General features: G+C 38.6%; 1 protein-coding gene and 1 long non-coding RNA gene across 5 annotated transcripts in view; one reads left to right on the top strand and one right to left on the bottom strand.

The window, feature by feature from the left end:
* The window catches only part of LOC137245142 (uncharacterized), a 44,282-nt gene extending 40,169 nt beyond the window's left edge, over positions 1-4,113 (top strand). Inside the window, exons 2-3 of the long non-coding RNA XR_010951258.1 lie at positions 3,013-3,364; positions 3,424-4,113. This is a non-coding gene — a long non-coding RNA (uncharacterized lncRNA). The remainder of the gene's footprint in view (positions 1-3,012; positions 3,365-3,423) is intronic.
* Eps-15 (Epidermal growth factor receptor pathway substrate clone 15) overlaps positions 1-7,386 on the bottom strand; it is a 42,581-nt gene extending 35,195 nt beyond the window's left edge. The window contains exons 1-12 of one of the 4 annotated variants that reach the window (XM_067775321.1): positions 7,198-7,386; positions 6,704-7,003; positions 6,292-6,528; positions 4,777-5,561; positions 4,536-4,707; positions 4,310-4,459; positions 4,151-4,240; positions 3,743-3,805; positions 1,625-1,822; positions 1,096-1,563; positions 835-1,023; positions 53-148 (exon numbers count right to left, since the gene is read on the bottom strand). In XM_067775321.1, the coding sequence (XP_067631422.1) occupies positions 53-148; positions 835-1,023; positions 1,096-1,563; positions 1,625-1,822; positions 3,743-3,805; positions 4,151-4,240; positions 4,310-4,459; positions 4,536-4,707; positions 4,777-5,561; positions 6,292-6,528; positions 6,704-6,769 (2,514 nt within the window). In that variant the 5' untranslated portion in view covers positions 6,770-7,003; positions 7,198-7,386. Of the gene's footprint in view, positions 1-52; positions 149-834; positions 1,024-1,095; positions 1,564-1,624; positions 1,823-3,742; positions 3,806-4,150; positions 4,241-4,309; positions 4,460-4,535; positions 4,708-4,776; positions 5,562-6,291; positions 6,529-6,703 lie in introns of all 4 variants that reach the window. The other 3 variants (XM_067775322.1, XM_067775323.1, XM_067775324.1) reach the window with 3 other exon arrangements.
* Between the last annotated feature and the right edge of the window lie 10,662 nt (positions 7,387-18,048).

Raw genomic sequence — 18,048 nt, 5'->3', positions numbered from 1 at the left:
GTGGCATGCATGCATTACCAACGATCCCAACGTATGTGAAATTTTTACCAACCTTATTGTCGAAATCTGCAAAATCAGCGAAGCCACCTCCGCTAGATGTGTTTGAACCGAAAGCATCTGTTGCTGGTTGTGTGGGCCGTGTGGGCGCCTGCGAATGGAAGTGATACCATTAATAAAATGGTCGTGAAATATATTAAATCCATATGACATAATAGGGGTCTCACTGTACTGTGATGCGTAAGAAATTGCGATGTCACTGCTGTGAAATTATGCGCATTTTTTTTTCAAATGCGAAGGAAATAAGGGCTCAGTTTTTTTATAGCAAAAGTATTTTTTGTGTTAAACTCTCAACTTTATTACAAATAGATAAAAACGTTGTTGTTGTTGTTGTAGCGATAAGGTAGCTCCCCGAAGGCTTTGAGGACGTTTATCGATGTGATGGTCCTTTGCCGGATACAGATCCGGTACGCTCCGGTAAGAAAGCTCCATTAAGGTGCTAGCCCGACCATCTCGGAAACGATTTATATGGCCACATTAAACCTTCAGGCCATCCCTCCCTCCCCACCACCAAGTTCCATGAGGAGCTTGTGGTCGGCATAGCGTCGTCTGTTAGTGAAACGGGATTTGCCGCTCGAAGGTGAGGTTGACAATTGGGTTTGGAGAAGCTATATATTGCCCCTCGAATCTGGTATTTTAGTCGCCTCTTACGACAGGCATACCTACCGCGGGTATATTCTAACCCCCTAACCCGCTGGCCCTCTCTGCCAGATAAAAATGTGGTTTTGTTCCCTACTCAAATAAGCAATAAACCAATTCTGTGCAGAGTATACAAACCTGCAGCGGACGCGGTGGTGCTGGACGTGGTGGGGGCACCTTTGATTTCTTTGGTGGCAATGCTGGGCTTGGAGATTCTGGCCTAGGTGGTGGTCCCGATTTTTGAGCATTTGGGCTCAGCACTTGTCCTTGGCCAGTTGGTGCATGCAATGCGGCAAATGGATCACTACCAAAGTCATCTTTACCAGCCTGTGAATTTAAATAATAATGTAACTTGCTTATATAATTATATAAAATCTAAACTAGGCACAATGAACCAACCTCAGGCGTAACAGCAGTACTTGTTTTATTTGCACCGAATGCATCACTTCCAAATGGATCCTTTTGTGGTTGATTGAAAGTACTACAGGCGCTACTTGCAAACGCATCATATCCACTCTCACCAAATCCAGCGGCAGGATTGAAACTATCATCAAACCCACCGCGCGCTGTGTTGGTATTGCTAGTCATAGCTGATGTGAAGGGATCATTGCTAAAACCATTGCTGGCAGCGTATCCGTTTGTGGTTGAAGTTTTCGTTGCTGTTGTCTCTTCAAATGGATCGTCTAGTTTGGGTTCTCCAATTTTCTTTTCTAATATTTGTCGTGCTTCGCTAAAATCTGGCTCGATTTTCAATTGATACTCAGATACTAATTCGACATCTTGATTTGAGATTGCTGCACGGCACATTAATAATGCATCAGTCATTTGACGTTGTGTTTCCATTAATTGTGTAACCATAGAGCGTACCTGTGCAGTGAAATTAAGTAATTTAACAAGTGTATTGCTCAACTGGTAATACATTCCATACCGAACTTATTTGTAATTGTGTATTTTGTAAATGTTGTGTTAGCATTTGCAATTCTCTATTATTTTGATCATATTCCTTTTGCAAAGATGCTTCTTCATCTTTTAGTTTTTGTAGCTCAGAACGTTTTGCATTCAGTTCGCCTTCTTGTTCATTTATGGTTTCCTCCTGCTTCTGGCATTGTTCGCGTATTTTATTCACCTTAAACGTAACACAAAAGTGTGAGGTTATTAAACAGAATTGAGTTAAGTGAGATATTCAAATTGCATGAACATACATATATAAAGGAGAGTTACGCATGTGGCACAAGTTATATATGGCGATTGCAACGAACCGAGAACAATGGAAACATTACATGTTAATTTCTTAAGGCTTAGAAGTGAAGCCAAAATAAAATTTTGTAAATTGTAAAATGAAAAACTTGTTCCTTACAAGAAGCTTAGATCGTTATAAAAAGTTTACATAGAAGATTTAGCGTTTCTTCGTGCTACTTTTACATTTATTAGTAGAACTAATAATTTTGTAATTTAATTCGGCGTTTTGGTAGCGCACTGCCCTCAAGACTAATCCTGTTCATTACTTTTTATTCATTTATTTTCTTTTTCGTTTTTTTTTTTTTTTTTTTTTGCAATCTCATTGCAATTGGGCAGTCGATTGTCAATTGTCGAGATCTAAAACTGCTCAGCTACAGAATAAATATCATCAGCTGAGTGTAAAACTGTATTAATAGAATAGAAACAAACATACAGCATAAACTATTAAGAGAGATAAGAACAGTATTTTTGATTGAAAGAAGGTAGTCCGTCCTATCAAATGTGTTTGAGATTGTAATCTTAGCACAAACACCAGAAACGCTCGTTAAATTCGAAATTCGTTCTACATTATTTTAAAAGAAGCGGTTTGTAGTGTCTCGTGGTTCGAGAGGGAACACTAATGTACTAAGTTAGCCTGTAATCTAGTCAGTAAGGTTGTTACCATTTGACTTAATAAAGATATATGAAATATAAGAAATCGATTAATTCAGTAATTTTGTCATAAATATTACGCCAAGCATTTCCCTTCGACTAAAAACCCCAGCGGGTTAGGGGGCTTAGTATATACACGCGGTAGGTATGCCTGTCGTAAGAGGCGACTAAAATACCAAATTGATGCAAGGGGTTGTGTAGCGATCTGAACATACCAGATCTGCATCCGGCAAAGGACCATCAACATCGATAACCCTCCTCAAGGCCTTCGGGGAGTGTCCTTGTCGCTACAACAACAGCAACTAGCAAGAGTTGGATGATTAATAAGATTTAATCGATTAGTGTAAAGTAGATGATTAAATAAAGAGTCCCATTGAAAATTCCTTAAGACAAATAGTAACAACTGATTTTGTTTTTGGATTTCAGCCTGTCTATATGGACTTGAAAACGCGGATTCCCGACTATTGGGCCATACTCTAATATCGGTCTAACCAATGTTGAGAAGTGGGGTTTCGTAACGTAAGGGTCGCTGAACTCTTTTGACTACCTTCTCACAAATGCTAAAACACCTTTAGCTTTATTGACAGTAACATTTATATTAGAGTTGACACTAAGTTTGCAGTTCATTGTAACTCCTAAGTCTACAAAAAAATTAACACCTTCAAGGTTTTTGTTGTTAATTGTGTAGGAAGCTGGTAAGCGGCATGTGGTTCACATTGCACCAAGTAGCTAAAGAATTTATATCCGTCTGAAGTAAAGAACGTTCTTCAATCAAAGCGTAAGTCCTGAAAAGTTTTACATCATCAGTACACATCAACATTTAAGAATATTTTATAGTTGCAGAGATATCGTTTATAAATCGCAAAAGCAGAATCGGACCAAGATGGCTGCCTTGAGGAACACCAGAGCTGACATTAATAATACTCGAACACATATTTTTAAAGAATTATCTACTGCAACTTTTTAACACAAACACATATATTTTCTGTTATTTTTCAAATGCACAGCTGTAAAAGCTTTGACAGGACAATTTCAATTTACCGTATGGAGTTACCTTTTATACCAGACAACATAAGAATAATATACAACAAAACATTAACAAAACAAGTAACACGAAGCAATTACATAAATTAAATAGCTAAGGAGCGAAACAAACCTGATTTCTCAACTGAGTTAAATCTATATTCAAATTTGCTAATATCGTTGCATATTCAAGGCTCTAATTAGTATAATTGTTTTTATATTATAATTGAACACCCATATGCCAGCAAGGAATGATAATGTTTTTGTTGATGGGATTTGATAGTTAATAGTAGTTTTGGATTGTGCATATAAATGAAGACCAATAAAGTTGGTGTACGCCGATGTAGTTTATTTAAAAAATGTATATGTGCACCAATTTTTACGTTTATCGATAATCACATATAAAAGAAATAAGAATGAAAATACCAATTTATATAAAAAAATAATAATAAAAGCATATTCATGTAACAACAAATAAGTTTATGCTTAAAATCAAGCGAGCAATAAAACATTTTATATACAAAAATTCGATATGACATACTTGTGCTTTTAAGTCATCCAGACGTTTCTGTGCTTCACCACGTTGATTTTCTAATTGTTTTAATGTAGCTGATAGCGTATCTAATTCACTCTAGAAAGATATATAAAAACCAAATTTAATAAAAGAACACACATTTAACTTAAGTATCTAAATGTTTACCTGTAGGCTACGAACTTCACCAGATTTAATTCGTATATCCGCTTCTTTCTGAGCGATTTCCGTCTCCAAAGCTCGTCGCTCTTTTGCGAGTTCTTCGATTTCTTTGGAAATCATCTCTAGCTCAGGATTTGAATAAGTCGTTTTTGGCTCCTGGACGATAAAAAAAAATGTGGAGTATATGAAATTATGTTAATATATATTTATAAAGATTTAATAATCAAAGTACTTGTGGTTGCAAATCTACACCAGATACAGTGCTACGCATTGATGGAGGTACCATATTTGAAGTTAATACTTGTGGTGGTTCTATGCCCTTTTGCTTGCGTTCCACCATCCACATGGCTAAAGCAAATTGCTCTAATGTCAATTTTCCCGACTGATTTGTATCACAAAGTGCCCTAAAATATGTTTTAGAAATTTTAATATGAAATAATACATTTAGTTTTTTTTCTGTTATATAAACTCACCAAATGTGCGCTAAGCAATTTTGTGAGACTCCCGATTGTAAGAACACATTCTTTACTTCAAGTCCTGAAACCAGTCCGTCTTTGTCTCGATCTGATTCGCGGAATGTTATTTCGAACCGTTTTAATTCAGCTGCGCTAACAACCCAATCAGCATCTGCTGTTACAGACGGTGGGGCGCCAATAGGTATAAGCGGATCTGTGGATATAAGTGGTTGTGTTTGTACAACACTGGCACCGACTGGTGGAACACGTGTCATTGGTGGTAACGCTACAGGCAGCGGTGGTATAGCTGGCGGTGGTGCTATATCCTTAGGGAAATTTGCCACAAATCCACCATCTCCGAAACCTTCACCACTTGGGGCACGCGGCATTGCTGTGCCCGCATTACCAAAAATAGTTGGTGGTGCTGGTTTAGGAGGTCCACCTACTCCACCACCTGGTTTACGCAGCTCTGGTGGTAGCACATCCGGTACGGTACGTTTTTCTAATGTTTGATAGACTAGATGCATTGCTACGATAAATTCGTGCTTATCTAAATTTCCATCTTTATCTTGATCAGCTAAATCCCAGATTTTGCCTAAAGTATCCATTGGTAATTTAGAATCCATTAAGACACCTTTAACCTTATTTCCAGCTAGCATTCCATTAACAGGTTTCAACGTCTCAAACAATTGTTCATACTTTAAACGATCAATAACACTTATTGACCAATCACCGCTAGCGACACCTCCGCTCGTAACTGGACCGGTTTGAATGCGAGGTGGCAAAATTTTTGGAATTTCACCCTAAATTAAAAAAAAAATGTGAAGTTAATGGGGTTGAAATTATTTTATGTTTAGTAGTATAGAAGTTGAATAAAATAACTTTTAAGATGTATAAGTAATTCCGAAAGTATTTAAATGACTTTAGACACGTTATGTTAGGTTTTAGATTGTTTTAAGAACGGAGAGCGTAAATATGCAACAACTTCATAGGTTACAGGAATCTTTTGTTTTTAACCATACTACTAAAGGATTGGTCCAAAAAAGGTTATAAAAAATTATATTTCCTGGGTGAGAAGGTCATAATCAAATCACTCGTCAGGATTCAACAGAAATTGCAATTGCCGGAGAGTGCCAGATCAAAATTCGGAGAAGACCAGAATGGTTTTTGTTGTTGTAACGATAAAGCATCACCGATAAAAATTCCCAAAAGCCTTTTCACAATGTGTCTGCAAGTTTCTTCGAAGGCATCATAATAAATCTTGCACGAGATAGTCGAGCTAGTAATTAAGTCGTTATTCAGCAAATATTACGCAGTACTGTTTAAACGAAATCATACGCTTTCATATTTGGAAATGAAATTCGTAACAAGGACAACTAAAAAAATATATAAGAACGTGCTGTATAAACATCTATACCTAAAACATGTTACTCATAAGTGCGATTGTGTAATATACTTCCTAAAATTTACATATGTATATAGAGGTGTATCACTTATTTTGTATATATTTATATATATTCTCTCAAAACTTACCACTTTTGGAGGATTTGGTGTCTCGGTATAAATATTGGTCATATTTATTACTTGGCCAGCCTGTGCTAATGATACAAGTTTTAATGCCACAAAGAAACCTGGTTTATCTAGGAACCCCTTGCCATTGGGATCTGATAAATCCCAAACTCGACTCAGCACTACATCGCTAAGTCCAGATTTTTTTAAAAATTTTGCTGCCGTCATCGCTTCAATAGCACCCGAATTTTTGGGGTCAATCTACCCAATCAAGGAAAATGCGCCATATTTACAACAAAAATCACATACAACAATTAGTTAATTTTTATTAACAAGTAAAAATCAATAGGCGTATACGCTGCTGCTCAATCATTGTGATTGAATTGCAGCAGCAGAACACCCTTTTTCATATTAACCCCTTCACCAACAGACGTACCTGTTTGTAATAGGCTTCATATATAGCTGCGTGCTTGCCGCACAATTTCGCAAAGTCCAAATTCATTATTTTATATTCAATTGTAGACTCTTCCAACACTCTTGAAGACAACTGCAATGGCAATTCAAATCAGGATTATGAAGCTGCGATACAGCTTCTGCTCATTCAAGACGAAAACTTTTTCACAAGTTTCTTATCACAAAATCGATAAACAGAAAAATTCTGACAGTTGTAAATCGATTTTACCCCTACGAACATTACGACATATGCACGTAGTTTTGCAGAGTTGTTTCGTGTCACCTTATTAGAACACAAAAACAATTGAATTGAATACAAATCTATTTTTATTTTAAAGTATTCAATTATTTGTTTGCTTGTTAGCAATGGCCCTATTTTAAAGTTATTTAATTGCTAAAATAAACTACTTTTAAAATCACGACGTTCAGGCCATTTTCCAAATGCATTATAATCACGATGCAACCCTGTAAACACACCTCTATTTTATGCTGTTAATTTATCGAATTTTTTGTTTGGAATTCTACTTTTAGGTAATCTTTTTTATGGAATGTACACTTTTCCACAAAAGTATGTTAATCCCGTTTCTTTAACACATTTGATTGCCCACTTTTTCACATAATTTTCCGAATTCACACTGAATTAAAGAAGCAATGAATTTGCGACAGTCTTTCAACTATTACAGGGTGTCAACAGCGAAATATGCAGAAAACAGGTGTGGATTTGGTAATAGTGCAGTTTACGGTACCCACCGAAATTTGGGCCAAAATTTTCGAGTGAGGTATCAGAAGACGCGTATTCACGTCTAGATCATAGTGTACAAGTACAAGTGTGTTGACTTATCTGTCAAGCATTCTGACAGGGACTCGCTGGATTCGGAATGACAGCGAATTCAAAATGGATACCATTACCGAATGCTCCGAATGATTGAAAAATTGAAAAAGTCGAGACGATTGGTAGACAAAAATGTTGTCGTTGAGACCAAAAATGCGACTCTAGACCTGAGATTTCTATCAGGTGAGCGAGGCTGTTTGTAGTTTTGACGTTTATCGCTTAGTGAACACACTTGGTATAGGTACACTATGGTCTAGATCAAGAATTCGAAAGCGGAAGTTAACTTTTTTACCCGTTCAAAAGATATTAACGAAAAACGAAAAAAGACCCCGGGTCCCTCCGAAACCGGGGGTGGGATCCATAGTATTTTTGCGCAGAACACCTTTCTGCGTTGGCGGCCTTCGGCCGCGTTTATAAAAAATAACCCTGGGCTACGCCATGCCAAGTTCGGATGTGTGGTATAACCGTGGCTACCGCCACGGTGATGCACAATTTTTTTTGTGGGTATGCACAACAACAACCACATTAAAATCGCCAACTTCAACTTCAAATATCTCCGGACAGAGATAAAATTTTTCTTTTCCGTCTTCGGATTATTGTTCTCGAGAATAATACGCGTCTTTTGATACCTCACTCGAAACTCTTGGCCCAACTTTAGGGTGGGTACCGTAAACTGCACTACTTACTTACTTACTTACTTAATTGGCGCTTAACCGTCTAAACGGTTATGGCCGTCCAACAAGGCGCGCCAGTCGCTCCTTCGCTCCGCCAACCGGCGCCAATTGGTCACACCAAGGGAGTTTAAATCGTTTTCCACCTGGTCCTTCCAACGGAGTGGGGGCCGCCCTCTACCTCTGCTTCCATAGGCGGGTTCCGATAGAAACACTTTCCTGGCCGGAGCATCATCTTTCATTCGCATAACATGGCCTAGCCAGCGCAGCCGCTGCGTTTTAATTCGCTGGACTATGTTGATGTCTGCGTATAGCTCGTACAGCTCATCATTAAATCTTCTTCGGTACTCGCCATCGCCAACGCGTAGAGGTCCATAAATCTTTCGAAGAACTTTTCTCTCGAACACTCCCAAAGCCGCTTCATCTGCTGTTGTCATGGTCCATGCTTCTGCCCCATATAGCAGGACGGGTACGATAAGTGACTTGTAGAGTATGATTTTCGTTCGCCGAGAGAGGACTTTACTTTTCAATTGCCTACCTAGTCCAAAGTAGCATTTATTGGCAAGATTGATTCTTCGCTGGATTTCAGTGCTGATGTTGTTGCTAATGTTGATGCTGGTTCCCAAATAAACGAAGTCTTTTACTATTTCGAAATTATGGCTGCCAACAGTAGCGTGGTTGCCAAGGCGCATATGCGCTGACTCTTTGCTCGATCACAGCAGGTACTTCGTTTTGTCCTCATTCACCATCAAACCCATCTTTACCGCTTCTTTTTCCAGCTTGGAGTAAGCAGAACTAACAGCGCGGGTGTTTAGGCCGATGATATCAATGTCATCAGCATATGCCAGTAATTGCACGCTTTTATAGTATATTGTTCCAGTGCGGTTAAGTTCTGCAGCTAGTATAATTTTCTCCAGCATCAAATTAAAGAAATCGCACGATAGGGGGTCACCCTGTCTGAAACCTCGTTTAGTTTCGAACGGCTCGGAGAGGTCCTTCCCAATTCTGACTGAGCTGATGGTGTTGCTCAACGTCATTTTGCACAGCCGTATAAGTTTTGCGGGGAAACCAAATTCAGACATAGCGGCATATAGGCAGCTCCTTTTCGTGCTGTCGAAGGCGGCTTTAAAATCGACGAAGAGGTGATGTGTGTCGATTCTCTTTTCACGGGTTTTTTCCAAGATTTGGCGCATTGTGAAAATCTGGTCGATGGTAGATTTACCAGGTCTGAAGCCGCACTGATAAGGTCCAATCAGCCGGTTCACGGTGGGCTTCAATCTTTCGCACAATACACTTGAAAGGACCTTATATGCGATATTAAGAAGGCTGATTCCACGATAGTTGGTGCATTTTGCAGTATCCCCCTTCTTGTGGACTGGGCAAAGAACACTTAGATTCCAACCGTCGGGCATGCTTTCGTCCGCCCATATTTTGCTAAGAAGCTGCTGCATGCGCCTTACCAACTCCTCGCCGCCGAACTTGAATAGCTCCGCAGGCAATCCATCAGCGCCCACGGCCTTGTTGTTTTTCAATGTGGTTATTGCTATTCTAACTTCGTCATAATCGGGCGGGGGGACATATATTCCATCATCATCGATTGCGGGATCGGGTTCTTCATCTCTGCGCGGTGAATTGCTGCCTCCATTTAGGAGAGCAGAGAAGTGTTCCCTCCATAATCTAAGCACTCTCTGGACATCAGTTACAAGGTCGCCGTTTTCATTCCTACAGGAGTTTGCCCCGGTCTTAAAACCTTCCGTCTGTCGCCGTATTTTTTGGTAGAATTTTCGGGCGTTATTCCTGGTGGCTAGCAGCTCAAGCTTCTCGCACTCACGCCTTTCTGCTTCTGCTTTTTTCTTCCTGAAAAGGCGTCTCGCTTCCCTTTTCAACTCACGATAGCGTTCACACACTCCTCTTGTCGCGTTCGCTTTTAACGTAGCCCTGTAGGCAGCGTCTTTTCTTTCGGTTGCAACGCGGCATTCTTCATCATACCAGTTGTTTTTTCGTGGCCGCCGGTAACCAATTTTTTCCTCGGCGGCAGTATGAAGTGCTTTGGAGATATGCTCCCACTGCTCCTGTATTCCTTCAGGATGAGTTGTGCCCTCAGAGAGCAGGTGTGAGAGTCGAGTTGCGAAATCATTGGCAGTCTGTTGTGATTGAAGCTTTTCGACGTCTAGCTTTCCTTGTGTTTTTTGTTCCTTGTTTTTAGCCGCGTTGAGGCGGGTGCGTATTTTGGCTGCAACGAGATAATGGTCCGAATCGATGTTAGGTCCTCGGATCGTTCGCACATCTAAAACACTGGAGGCATGCCGTCCGTCTATCACAACGTGATCGATCTGATTGCGAGTATTGCGATCAGGAGACAGCCATGTAGCTTGATGTATCTTTTTATGCATGAACCTCGTGCTTGATATGACCATGTTTCGAGCACCGGCAAAGTCAATCAGCCTCAGTCCGTTAGGAGAAACTTCTCCTAACGAATTTAGTAAAGTTTCATGCAAATTATACGACGCGACATGTAGCGACACCGGCACGACACGTTCCGACAAAATTTGTCAACGCACATTAAGCGACAGTGACGCGACACGTTCCGACAAAAATAATTTTTCTGTAATTATTTACTTTAGCTCACAACTGCTAAAACTCGTCCAAAAATATCAGGAGAGGTGTCAAAAGACGCGCTTTGCACCCAGGATCACGAATCCGAAAGCGGAAATTCCACATTTTATTTCGTTTCGAAGATATTTGCAAACAAAATTGAAAATTTTCATGTGGTTGTTGTTGTTTTGATGATTTTGTAGTACCCGCAAGAAAAATAGTGGGTAAAAGTGTTTTGCGCGGATATATTTTTGGTCTCCAAACAGGTGTTGGACCCACCCAGGGTATTTTATTATAAGCGCGGCCGAAGGCCGCCAATGCAGAAAGGTGTTCTGCGCAAAAATACCCCCGATTTCGGAGCGCTCCGGGGCCATTTTTCGGTATTTTGGAAATAACTTTTGACAGAAATAAAATTTTGATTCGCGGATTCGTGGTCCTGGGGTCAAAACGCGTCTTTTGACACCTCTCCCGATATTTTTGGACGGGTTTTAGCAGTTGTGAGCTAAATACGCATTATACTCAGTTGCAACTCAAATATGTGTATACGTTTCACCTCTACACTAATTCTGTGTATCACCTCTGCAAATGGTGTGTCGAATATTCATCGCAACCGGTTTAAATATAGGTGATACACAGATATACAACAGAGGTTTGTGTCTCCGCTTTTGCGTACAACATGTTCTGTAGCTAGTTGCCACTAGATGTGTCTCCTAAGCATTATCTATGTGAGGACAAGCGTTTTTTACGCGCAAACGTAGACGTATATACGTGGGGATTTATTGTAGATTAGTGTATGTGCAAACTTGATCTAAGCCAATGACAAAGTAAAAACTCTAACCAACTTTAACTGTAGTTTTAATTTTCACTGAAACCTGTTGTGGGTTCGCATTTTCGGTGGAAGCAGTAAGGAAGGCGGGTCGGCATGATGTGGTTGTGCACAGTGGCTAGTCATTGTCGGCTGGGGCGGGTCCTTGCCAACCTTACTATTCCTGCGCCATAAACAGAAAAAAGTTCCTATCATGCCTTTAAAAAAAAGAGCTGTCAAATTCATAAAAAAAACCGACAGAAGGGCAGAGACCGACTCAAAATGCTTATAAATTCAAACTAAAACAACATCCGGCCGAACCGGATGTCACGGACAGACCGTTAAACATTTAAAATTTAAATTCAAAAAAAAACCGCAAAAAAAAATTACCGAACCGGACATGGCCGGTTACCAACGCTGAAAATCGAAATAAAAAAAAATTGCTGAAAAGTAATGAAAAAGAAGAAAGGCCGAATATAACTTGGGTGCGCCGTGGGTGTTGTTGCGACGCCCGGTGATTGTCCCACCCTCAAAATCCATGGCCACCGACGCACCTAAAATTTCGGTGGCCCCTTACCTGCTTTACCCTATGCCTTCTAAATAAAGAGCGACGTCAGCATTCCCATTATAAATACAATTTTTATTCAATACTCATTATTTATGCCTTGAACCTTTTCTCTGAAAAATCAATGAATTATTAGCTAAATTCTAATATAAACTACACTCTCTAACAACAAGGTATTCAAATTAATTTGCTTATGTTTTGTTAGCAAAGAAAAATATATATAAAGTTCTGTTTTGGTTATTATCATAAGGGGTTGCCCTTAGAGTACATTGTTACGATAATCACTTATTATCTGTTTTTTTTTTTCTTTTTTTGCACTTACAAAATTATTATGTTGCTGTAGTGGAACTTACTTTTGAGTGTAACAAAATATCAATTCGGTATAATTCGCATAGTATAATGATACTAATATCTAATATGTACTAAGAAAAGTGTTTACAAAAACAATAAAGATGAAATTGCGATAGCAATATGTATTACGTGCACGTTGATTACTTTCGTCTTGTTGATCGAAAGATATTGCCCGCAATAGGGATTCATTATTGAATCTACTTGCTCGCTTTGTTTTCGTTTTTGTTTTGGTATTTTGTTCTCGAGTTTTTGATCTCAACTTAATTATGGATGACTTCTGCGGAAAATGTGATAAGGGTTTTGGTCGTACTGACAATACATGTGTGCCGTGTAATGGCTTTTGTAAAAAGCGCTTCCATCGCGCGTGCTGTGAGGGCGCCATCACTGAATATGACGTTAGACTAATAAAATCAAATTATCATATACGCTACATGTGTGCGGAGTGTGTAAATGCGCCTATTAAAGTTTCGAAGGCATTTGACTCCGTCCTAGCCTCTCAAAAACTGGGGCTAGAAGCCATAATGACTGCTTTTGAAGTAAAATTCAGGGATTTGTCTACCCAAATAGATGGCATAAAAAACTTAATTTGTTGTAACCAAGCTGTTAACATGGAGGATGAAAAAAGCAGCAACAAAGACAAAGCGAAGGAAAAAGCAAGTTCAAATAAGCGCAGTGCTAAAAATAAGAATAAAAACAATAAGAACAATCGTGATAGCATTGGTGTGTTGGCTGCCGAAATCGGTGCGCTCAAAGCTGCAGTGAGTTCGTGTACTTTGCCCCCAAAACACAACAACGATGCTATGGTTACATATGCAATGGATCTATGCACTTTCTCGCCGGTGCCTTCTGGCTCGCATTCGCAGTGTACGGGTCCCCCTCTAAACACTCCTCTAGAAGGTTCACAGCTACATATAGCTGATAATGCATCGGCTATGCTCACACCTACACCCCTCTCTGTGCCTATCCCACCTTCGTTTTCGTCAATTGTTTTGTCACCGTCCGCTGTCTGCAGTGACGCCAGGCTGTCTACTGTTGAAAATTCTGGCGCCGCTAATTCAAACAATTTCACCGCCGCCGATAAAGTACATACTGTCGTCCCACAGACTAATAATGATGCCGTCGACACCTCAAGTACCTCTTATGCTGTAAATACCAATGTTAAGCCTTCGACTGATAATAACATTTCTGTTAACCTTAATGCTAAAGACGTTACCAATAAAACTGCAAAAACTGCACATGCCCACGCTGCTGCTGAACACATAGCCGCTGATAAGGTAAACACGAATGCTAAACCTACACCCTTGGCTCAAGTTCAAATTACTGCTGTTAATGATATAACAACCATTAATAATGACAATGCTGCTTCCAGCTCCACCTACACTGGTGGTGATTCTACCTCCGCCGCTGTGCGTTTGCCAAATGTTGACAATGCGCAACCGAGGCAGGTGACTGCCGTGCCGCCTCGCAGGACAATTTTTGTATCTCGTCTTCATTCTTCGCTTATGGAAAATGATATTATTAAGTATATAGAAGATAAGCTAGACCTTTCACAACCTATTAAAATAGGCGTTTATAAATTTAATTTTAGATATGATAGGGATATTTCATCATTTAAAATATCAGTGCCAGACGCTTATTTTGATAGAGTTCTTGAACATACATTCTGGCCGGAACATTCAGTTGTGCATTTGTTTACAAAAAAACCTAACGCCGCAGGAGCTTCAAAAAACTCAAAAATCCCTGCGGAAACAGTGAAAAAATAACCATCACGTACCAAAATGTTCGTGGCCTAAGATCGAAATTAAGTACCTTTTATCTGAATAGTTTTATTTTTACTTCTCAAGTTATAGCTTTTACTGAAACCTGGTTAAAAGCTGACAATTTTAACTCTGAACTCTTTTCACGTAAATATGTAGTTTATCGGCGTGATCGTGAATCTAGAGCAGGTGGTGTCCTTATTGCTGTTGACTCGACGCTTCCATCTGAGTTGCTGCTATTGGACACCACAAATGACATTGAATTTATAGCAGTAAAGCTTGCCTTGCACAATTTTAGTTTGTTTATCTGCTGCTCGTATATACCGCCACGATCGGATATACACGTTTATACATGTCATAGCACTGTTATTTGCAGTTTGTACTCGCAATTGCGAGACAAAGACCGCCTAGTAGTTCTTGGTGATTTCAATTTATCATCAGTAAATTGGATCAATACCATCGACTCAAATTTCATGACTCCCACTACTCAGCACGAGTTTTTAAACAGCCTGCTAGATACATCTCTTCTCCAAATTAATAATGTTTTAAATTCCAAAAGGAAAATCTTAGACTTAGCTTTTACAGATGACTCTGCGGGTATTACTCTAACCCGAACTCCCCCATTATCCCTTCCTGAAGACCCTCTTCATCCTACGCTTGAGATAGTACTGGATGTTGTTCAACCTGTGATGCTCGATATTTCTAAGCCCAATTCCCGACCCCGGTCGAGATGTTTTTCAAAGACGAATTTTAGTGAGCTCAATAATTTGATCTCTGCCCATGACTGGTCGAGTCTTTATGCGTGTACAGACGTTGAAACAGCGACTTCCTTGTTTTATAGTTCTCTTGATGCTTTGTTTGAAAGCTGTGTCCCCCTTCGTTATTCCAGTACCACCACGGGTAAACCACCTTGGTTCTCAAAGCAACTATTAAGACTTGATAATATTAAATCTAGACTCTATAAGCGTTTCAAAAGATCTGGTAAAGCTATTGATTTATCTAAATATTTAGTGGCGCGCTCCAATTTTCATCGTCTTAACCAGCAGTGTTATAAAGGTTACTTATCATGTTGCAAATTCCAATTTACTAATAATCCGAAACGTTTCTACAGATTTGTTAATTCCAAAAGGAAAATTTCTGGTTTCCCATCTACTTTTATTTATGGGTGCAAAAACGCAAATTCTGATCACGAAATCGCTGATTTATTTGCTGAATTCTTTAAATCAACCTATTCATCCCAATGTGTCCAGTCTAATCTTTACCCATATTGCTTGGAAAGTTCTAATAATATTTTAAACCCATTTATTGATAAAGATACTGTTCTTAATAAACTTCTTGCATTGAAACCGATATCTTCGCCGGGTCCGGATGGTGTTCCTAGTTGTGTACTTAAGTACTGTGCTGTCAGCTTATCAGAGCCTATCTTTAAATTATTTAAACTGTCTCTGGAATCCGCATCATTCCCATCTATTTGGAAACAATCGTTTATTATACCTTTGCATAAAAAAGGTAGTAGGTCTAATATTGAGAACTACAGAGGCATAGCTAAGCTCTCAGCTATCCCTAAAACTTTTGAGCAGATAATTACATACCAGCTTCAATACTTGTGTAGCTCTTTAATATCTCTTTAATATCACCTTGTCAACATGGTTTTGTTCATCGGAGATCAACTACTACCAACTTGCTTGAATTTACGTCTTTTGTTATGAATGGTTTTTTAGTATGCAAACAAACAGATGTAATTTACACCGACTTTAGTAAAGCATTTGACTCTGTTAATCACGAGCTCTTAGTTACCAAACTTGATCTTCTGGGTTTTCCAGCGCCTTTATTAAGTTGGATTTCAAGTTATCTTGAAAATAGGACTCAGCGAGTTTTCTTTAACAATAATCTTTCAAAGTCGTTTGATGTAACTTCTGGCGTGCCCCAGGGTAGCCATTTGGGTCCATTACTCTTTAACCTGTTCATTAACGACTTACCAAAGGTTATATTACATTCTAGAGTTTTTATGTATGCAGATGATGTAAAACTTTGTTACACATATCTGCCTTCGAACTTGTTCTGTTTTAATCAGCTTCAGGCCGATCTGGACTCATTTCAAAGCTGGTGTACTGCAAATTTACTTTTTTTGAATTACTCTAAATGTAAGCAAATGACTTTTCACTGTGTGAAGCCGGTCCTATCATCTTATACACTTAACGGCGACCCCTTGGAGCGGATATCTATTGTTACTGATCTAGGAGTTATTTTTGATCCGAAATTAAGTTTTACCACACATATTTCAACCGCTATAAACAAAGCAACTGGTGTATTAGGTTTTATCAAACGTTGGGCTAAAGAGTTTGATGACCCTTATTTCACAAAGATCCTTTATACCTCGCTGGTACGTCCTATTCTCGGGTACTGTTCATGTGTCTGGTCTCCGATCTATCAAATCCATGTTGATCGGATTGAGTCGGTCCAGAGACGGTTTTTAATTTTTGCATTACGAGGTCTCAACTGGGAATCAAGTACTCATCTTCCACCATACAGGAATAGACTTCTTCTAATTAATTTGCCATCTCTAGAGAATCGTAGAGTATTACTTGGCGTTATGTTCATTCACAAGCTCATCATTGGTGTGATTGACTCCCCTGACCTAATCAGTCAACTAAATTTTGCGGTTCCTGCTAGGGCGTCCAGGCATTTTGTGCCTTTTCATTTACCTCTATGCCGGCAAAATTTTGCTAGAAACAGTCCCCTGCGCCATTGGTGCTCGCGGTACAATGATTTGTATAACTGCATTGGCTTTGAATGTTCGTTTGCTGCTTTACATACTGCTATACTCTTATGTTTAGCCTGATATTTTAATTTTATTTTTTCTTATACAATGCGATGTCAAATGTTTATAACATACAAATTTTCTATGTACCTTTTTTGAATTTTTTAATTTTAAGAATGGCTCTGTATTTTACATATATATCTGTCTATTACAATAATTAGTCGACCGCTTTGTGTTTGCGTCGACTTTAAATAAATAAATAAATAAATAAAATAAATAAATATAAAATATATATATATATATTGCATTTGTAAGATATAAGAAAAAAAATTAAATCCAAAATCCTTTTGCCAATTCGTGCATAATCGACGAATGGCTGCTGTCGCAAAAAAAAATTTCTTTAAATTTAAGGTTGAGCTCCCAAAAAAGAATTGCTAAAATGTCTCACGTAATAGAGACGGCTTATTATCAATAAAATTTATACAGCTAACTTCAAACATTTTAAAGCGACAAAATATATTATTAAAATGATAAAAAAAGATGTACGCTTTTTTTTGTAAAGCTAATGCTTAGGTAGGTATTAGGTAAATGGAATTATACTCGTAAATTGCTGAATACAATTTTAGTTATATTTAAAGAGTTTTGTTCAATATAATGTATATAAGATGCATTCACAAATAAACGGAGTATGTTTGAATTAGTTTTGAGCGTTCTAACAGGTAAGTTGTAATGAAATCGTAGCTTTTAAAGCAAAACTTTATGAATATTGTAAAACCTTAGCAATAAGATAGTAAATTGTAATATAATTTAATTTATGAATTAGGCTTTTTTGCCGTAATAAATAAATGAAATGAAATTGCTGCTTAACCTGACTGAGACAAAACTGCCTGTTTATTTGTGAACAAACCTTTAAAATGTGTAAATAATTTTGCATATTAAACTGTTGTTGCATTCTTTAATATCTTGTCAAATTGCAAAACATAAGTGTTCA

This window comes from Eurosta solidaginis, chromosome 3, assembly GCF_040869045.1.
Source record: "Eurosta solidaginis isolate ZX-2024a chromosome 3, ASM4086904v1, whole genome shotgun sequence".
Lineage (NCBI taxonomy): Eukaryota > Metazoa > Arthropoda > Insecta > Diptera > Tephritidae > Eurosta > Eurosta solidaginis.
Note: the sequence above shows the minus strand (reverse complement) of the source record. Positions and strands in the feature narration are given on the sequence as shown.